Here is a 7,820-nt window from a genome sequence, read left to right on the forward strand (position 1 = left end):
ATATATATATATATATATGCATGCATAAAAGATATAGATGAAAGCTACACAAGTTCAGGTTAATGCTCTCCTCAACCCATTAATTTTTACATTGCTTGGACTAGTTTAATTCTGTTAAAAAGAATTTGAGATTTTCAAACACCTAAAAGTGTTTATCTTTTTTTTTCATACATACCAAGAAGTAGTATGCCTTAGGATGCATAATGACGGTAGAGATAATCATCCTTTAGATGTAATAGATAATCTAAATTTATGAATGTATAGATCTTTCAAATCAAACATTAAAGGATCAAATTGTGCCTTGGGCATTCATTTGAAGAAAGTCAAAAGCACTATCTAATCTTCGTACTTTTCAATTTTGTTTAATTTAATCTCTGTACTTAAAATCGAAGTAATTTAATCTCTTGATTTTATAAATTACATCTAAATAGTACTCTCCCTTTTCTTTTTCTTTGTTATATTTTTAGAAATCCCAAAATCAAGTTTATTTTTCTTAGACACTTAATAGTCTTATTTTTTTTTATATTACAAACTTATTTTTTCATATTAAAAAATATTGAACACCTATATCACAAAAAAAATTTCAAAATTTAATATAAAATAAATCAAAGTCAAAAGTTTTCGTCTTAATCTTCTTGAAAGTCAAGGAGAGACACAGAAAAAGGAAGGGAAGGAGTAAAAGATAAAATCTACTTTTCATAATTTTTTAGGCTTTTTTGTGTCAAAAAGCATTGAAAATCTATATTATAAAAAATTTTAAATTTTAATATAAAATAAATCAAAATCAAAATTTTTTTAATCTCCCTAAAAGTTAAAGGACTAAGAAAAAAAAAGGAGGGAAGAGTATAGAATAAAGCTAAGGAAATGAATTATATTAAACAACACTATCTTCTCCCATGTTTGGTGTGCAAATATTAAGAGTAGGATAAGATGATTTTTATCATATATTGTATTTGTTGTGGGTAAGATAAAACGTATAATAAGATGATTATTTGTTTCATTAATAGAGCGGAGAGACCATAGCAGTATTTTTAAGAAGGTAGGAATCTGGGAAGGTTTTGTTGGACCAGAAAATATAGAAATGCAACAAAATTGAATTTTAATCACCTTTTTTTAGTCGACATTTTTTTATATAACAAAACCTTAAAAAGTGCAACTATTTAGACTTTTAACTTCACTTTTTTCACATTTAATAGAAACATAAAAAAAATACAATTTTTACTAATGTATGTAATTTCTATGATTATATTTTATTCATAATTCATCTAAAATTTTATATAATAAAGTTATATCTACAAAAATGTTTTAAAAATGCAAGAAAAAGTGTTACTAAAAATATTTTTAGTAACATATTTTTAAAATATACTATCATTAAATCAAATTTGTTATAGTCAGAAATGGAAAAGTGCTTATTTAAAAAAAAGTGTGTTACGAAAATCATAAAACGGAGTGTGATTGATATAAAAAATGTCTAAAAAATTTAAAAAGGCCACTGTCAAAATTCACTTATGTGTATTTTAAATTTTATATTTCAAGAATCAAACTTTTTGCATTATTGGTAGGAAAAAGCGTTTTTCATTACAAATTTAATGTTTTTATAAGTTAAAATTGAAATTAATGACAGAGCTAGACATAAATTCTATTAAAACTGAATTTTTTCATTTAATACATATGCTTCTTAATTTATTTATTTATTATTATTATTATTTGATGATAAATTAAAAAATTTATCATACTTTAAATTTCAAAATTACGTATTACTGACAGATATCGATATGCCATGCATGTGACCCTGTCCATGTTTCAGTTTTGAAATAGTGAAGGTTCAGAATCATACCTCTTCACCCAAGAAAAGTGGTTGTCCTTTTATGGATTCCCGTCTGTCATGGATACTAAAGCCTTCTGAAGCTATTATCTTTATTAAAGTAGAACAAGCTGTCTCCAATTTTTCAACATCGGCCAGAGTATTGTATGTTGCCCTGGATAGAAACATTTAAGCTCCGTTAGGTTTGCAAGCGCCAGTGAAGACACTCGAGGAAACCTGAACCTAACCGGCTGCTCCAATCCATCCCCTGCCGACACAATCTCCTCCACCCCACAACATATTATTGTTAGATCTTCGAGTTGGGGAAGATCTTTGGCTATTGATACAGGAAATAGATTTTTCAGACTCCCACAATACGTAACCCTTACCTTTCGTAGATTTTGAAAGGTAAGACTTCCTTGGGGATCTTTATTCCAAACATGCTTCAGTTTTGGTAGATTATAAATACACAATTCCATTAGTTGAGAATCTACAGCATGTGTTTCTTTGATATTTAACCCTCCAACCCCAAGCTCAAACATCTGTTCTAGTGAATCACAACTCCCCACTCTAAGTGTTTTTAGGCTTTGAAGTACTCCGAACACATTAGATGGAAAAAGAGCCAATAACTCATCACAGCATTCAACATTCATTTCTGCTAATTTGCCAAAGGAACCTGCTAGAAGTTGATCATGAAATATCTTCTTCACATTTCTCAAGTGGCGAAGTGTCATCCTTTTCAAGCTGGGAACTGCAGCCTATATAATTCGTGCCCATGAGTAAAAAGTTACTAGAGTTAATTCATGAAACTAAGGCAAAAGAATAAAGGAGAAGAAGAGAGGGCAGTAAGAGTGAAAGACTAATTCACCTTCTTATTGAAGAGAGCCTGTATACTGGACTCATGTTTCCCCTCCATTTTAGTTTCACTAATGAATTCCTTTAATTTAGGGCATTGTTTAATCGACAACACTTTCAGTAAGGGGAACGCAATATTATAATTTCCTGAGCAAAAGTTGAGGAGATTTTGAAGATCCTTTATTACCAGGGAGTTTAATTGAGGGAAGCAAATTACATCTTCCTGTTCTTTTATTTCCCCCGTAAATATTATCTCTCTTAAGCACTTGCAATTTACTATCTCAAACTGTTCAAGGTGTACCAGATTTCTAGCAACAGAGGGTAACAACAGATGTTGTAAGTAATGACAGCCCTCAATGATGATGGTCTTCAAATTCGGAGGGCAAAAACAATAAGTCTCTGAAAGCTGGCTGTGCCATATCCTTTGGGTCTTAATTGAGGACAATCGCAAGCTTGTCAATTGAGGGAACACAATCTGCACACATGTAAAATCCTTTTTCCTTAAAAATCAAGAGAATATATGTGTATATCTTAAAATGTAAAGTCCAAAAAGAACAAGTGTTTTATCTAATTCGATGAAAATATATCAAGTGATCTCAATTTACTTTTGTTACTTATTATATATTAGATAATAAACATTTGACATTATAACTTTTAAGCATAAGACATTAATTCAATTTGGAGTCCAAGTATTTGTGAAAGTCTTAATTAGAATAGGAAAAAAAAGTTTTGAAGTAAAACATTAGTTACATCACTAAGATATAAACCTAAAGATTACATTTAGTTAATTTATTTACAACAAAAATGTTTTACTTTATTATGTTTATTTTAATAACATTAATACATATTTATTATTATTTATTATATATTTATTGTTATATTGTTTAAATTTAAAAAAAAATTATATATTTTTTGTTATTATTATCATTTAACGAGGCAAAAAACTATTATTAATTAATGATAATATTAGTAATACAACAAAATCAAAGAAATTATACTTAAGTTATTGATTTTCTTTGTAAAATTTTATGTTTTGATAGGTTCTTCTAAAATTATAATCTTTATTTGTTATTTTTAATTATCCATGACATAAATTATAAGTATAGAGATATCATTGAATTTAATAAAAAATAAAAACAAAAAAAAACACAAATACATAAAACTGGTCCACACCTTAGCTTCTTAGACTAACCATTTATGCAAGCGAAAAGATCATCAATTAATGAAGTAAAATCACTTCATATTTGCAGTCACTATGTATTCTTAGTTAGATGTAGAAGTTATCATAAGCCATTTGGTTGATACTTTTATTACTTGCTTTTCACTTTTTGAGGAATTTTTATAGACTGAAGGCAAAAAAAGGAAAAATTAATATCATAAAAGATTTAAAATTAACAAATAGTTAAAATGTAACGCCAATAATAACACAGTTGGTTTATAAAGTATATGTTTTGTATATAATCCTCGAACATGTTTTGTGCTTCTGAAATAGAAAATAGCAAAAGTGTTAACCAAATAAAATCTAAATTAACTTGTACGTGCTTTTTTCTACTATCATGCTCTTCAAATTGCCCCAGCTAATAATCAAAACTATGAAAAATAACATCACTCTCTATGGATGCAAAAGCCAAACAATCAATAGCCAGCATCAGAGTTTTATCCTTTTGGTCTCTAACATTTAGCAATTATGATATGAATGAAAGCAAAAGTTGGAAAATGAAATGGGAAGCGAAACCCATATATATATGTGAAATGTATAATTAAGCCATTGAATAATCCCTAAATAAATAAATACCTGTTTATTGAAAAGGGGCTTGGTGCTTGTATTCCCCTGCTCCTGCTGGGATGTGGAACTCATCTTGTCTTCGGAGCAAAAGCTAATGAGCTGCGGCAGATCTTGGAGTGTCATGGACTGTAATTGAGAAAACTGAGTTTTCTCCGTTGCTATATACTGGACTTCCAAACCATTTTGGATGTGAAGTTTCTTTAAATGTGGAAAATCTTCACCAATATTCAACTCAGCAACTACATTCTTGATACCTTCAAGTTCATCTAGATACAAATCTTCTGTCTTCTTCAACAACATTTTCACCCCATGATCCAAGTAACTGCTTGTATCTAACTTGAATCTCAGTGTTCTTGAGCATTCAGACACAGAGAACCTCTCCCAGGCACCATAACCTATAAAAATCTTGTATCTGTCCAATGTCTCACTGAACAGGCATTCTGGAATCATTTGAGCATTCGGAATATAAACATACAAAGTGGTTAGATGAGACAAATGCTTCAATTCCTCAAGACTAGCATTTCTTCTTTCACTACCAAGTACTCCATCGTCCCATCGAACAAAGCTATCTTCCAAATATAATTCTTCTAATTTGGACAAATTGGATAAGATATTTGGTGGGATGATTTTGAGTTCAGCACAATGACTCAAATCTAACAACCTTAACCGAGTCAATTGTGCTATCTCCCTGGGTAGCGCTTTAATATCTGAGCCTGCAAGGCTAAGGATTTCTAATTTCTTGAGCTTTCCAATAATGGTTATGTCTTCCAGCGCACATCGATTTAAACGCAACGTGTGAAGGCTTGTTAGGAGATTAATTGACACAGGTAGAGATTGAAACCGCATTCTAGCCAAATGTAGGACTTTGAGTCTTTCTGTTCCCCGGAAGAAGTTGGCTGGAATATGCACTGAACCTTCATTGTTCATAAAGAAGAAGGAAAGATGTGAACACTCTAACTCATCAGGAAGCTCACTGATATTAGGAGAACTTAAAAAAATCACACTGCAATTTTTCATTCTCTCCTGATCAGGCCACTCTTTTTGCACATCACCATCTCTCAACACAAACATATGGTGGTCCCTTGATGCAATTGATATGGCAACATCCCGAACAACATCATGGATGTCAAACAGCTCATCATTATAACCATCAAGCAACAAACAAGACGCTTTGAGCTTACTCACCACTGTCAACACTTTATTTCTTGCTTCTTTTATTGTGTTGATACCACGAAAGGCACCCAAACCCATGATGTAAGACAACAAGCATTCAACGGAACCATTATGACCAATTAAACTACAAAGCAAGAAAGGGAACTTAACTTCCTCATCTTCTAAATAATTGTAACTCAACTCTATAGGTAAATAGACACCCGCTGTTATCCCTTTGCTTCTTGATGAGGGCCACTTTAGTTCACACAAAGCATTCTCCCATTCAAACAAACGTTTGTTTCTCAAAGCCCTTGCAACTGTTGCGATGGCGATCGGCAGTCCCGCACATTTCTTTGCTACCTTGATAGCTGTAGGCTGCAGATCACAACTTTCGACACAGTCACCAGCCATCTTTTTAAACAGGTCCCAGGCTTCGTTTTCATTTAAAAGACCAACTGCAAAATTTTTCTGAGTTTCCATCCCACTTGATAAAACATCGAGATGCCTAGACGTTAGCAGTATCTTGCATCCCTCATGTTCATTTCCAAAAGGAATCCCAACTTCCTCGAGATCTAATCTTTCCCAAATATCATCCAAAACAACAAGAATCTTCTTCTCTTTCTGCAATCTTTCTCGTAGTCTCTGTGCCCTTCCAACCCTACTCTGTTCCTCAAATTTTAAACCCAATAACTCTGCAACTTGGTTTTGAATGTCCTTAACATCAAGGGTCTGAGTTACGGTTGCTATAACTACGGAATCAAATAACTTGCCCTCCTTGACTTGTCTAGCAACTTCTTTGACTAGCGTGGTCTTGCCAACGCCACCCATCCCGTGCACCCCTACAATACTGAAACTAGGTTCTTTCAGTGCCTCCATGATTCCATTGAAAACCAGCGTTCTTGACTCGAATGCTTCGAAATCTTTAACAGATGCGACCGTGGTACCTTGTGGAACTGCACGATACGAAACCCTATCAAATTTGCCCTGTTTGAGTAGCTCCGCGACAGCCTTCGCCTCCTCTTCGGCATCCACGCTAAGCTTGTAACGAGTCCAGAAACTAGGACACAAGCCAAGGAAACACTTTTTCTTTGCTTTTTCTTCATCCTGCATTACTTTCTCTACTTCTTCAGCGATCTTCTTGTTGACAGTAGTCAGCCACGTATAGACATCGTGTTCAATCTCTTCCCCATTCCCCTTAGCAGTATCAACAGAATGCTGTACTCTTTCTCTTGCATCCTTCAGGCTCTCAACTTGATTCTTGAGGGTCCTGACCTGGTTCTCATGATTGCAAAGGTATTTGAAATGGTTTTTTATGGTAGAGGTCGTGTACGCTGCAGCTGCAGTGACAATGGAGCTAACGACGCCAACAACAAAGTCCATTTTGTTTTCTTTTTGTTTTTTGTATTTTGTTTTTCTAAGTTGTGAGTAGCAAAACTGAATAAAGAAAAGCTATGGGTAAAACATAAAAAGAAGACAGAGAAACAGGGGAGGAAAACCAGAAAAGAAAATTACAATGGAAGGGGAAGAAAGAAGAGCCTCTTATACAGCAAGCACAACCAAAGGGCCTAAAATTGAAAGGGTTTAGAGTGGCGTACCTCCACAAAAGATGAGAAATTTTCCCTTTCTTCACCTTCACTGATGAGACTGAAGAAGAGAAGGATTCTTGAAAATATTACTTCAGCAATTAATTCTCCCACTCAGATTAGCATGTTTGGTTGGGGGAATGGCTAAGCCATTCCCCCTTTATTCTCAAGGAATTTTTGTTCCTTTGTTTGGTTGAAAAATGATTCAAGGAATAGCCATTCCTATGGAATGGCTATTCTTCAAAATCCTTCAAAACCAAGGAATAGCTAATATCACCCTCCCTCATGGTATTAGCTATTCCATGATTAAAAAATAAATTCAAAAATTAATAAAAACAAAAATACCCCTTACAAGTTTAAAAAATTACAACATCATTTATATAAAATATTATTTTTCTCTCTCTCCTCTTTCTCTCACTTGATTCCAACTTTTAATAAAATATTAATATTAAATTATAAATAAAATATTATTTTTTTTTTTTTTTTTTTATATTTAAATTATCAATTATTAATAAAATAAATTATAAATTATTCTTATTTAAAAAAAATAAATTAAAAATAAATAAACATAATATCATTTAAATTAGATAAACAATATTAATAATTAAATCATCAATTATTAATATCTTAAACAAATTAC

At 32.2% G+C, this 7,820-nt stretch overlaps 1 protein-coding gene across 1 annotated transcript in view; it reads right to left on the reverse strand.

The window, feature by feature from the left end:
- LOC18599403 overlaps positions 1–7,314 on the reverse strand; it is a 14,853-nt gene extending 7,539 nt beyond the window's left edge. The window contains 4 exon segments of the mRNA XM_018121287.1: positions 1,838–1,950; positions 1,953–2,562; positions 2,673–3,134; positions 4,455–7,314. Of these exon segments, the coding sequence (XP_017976776.1) occupies positions 1,838–1,950; positions 1,953–2,562; positions 2,673–3,134; positions 4,455–6,977 (3,708 nt within the window). The 5' untranslated portion in view covers positions 6,978–7,314.

This window comes from Theobroma cacao, chromosome 5, assembly GCF_000208745.1.
Source record: "Theobroma cacao cultivar B97-61/B2 chromosome 5, Criollo_cocoa_genome_V2, whole genome shotgun sequence".
Lineage (NCBI taxonomy): Eukaryota > Viridiplantae > Streptophyta > Magnoliopsida > Malvales > Malvaceae > Theobroma > Theobroma cacao.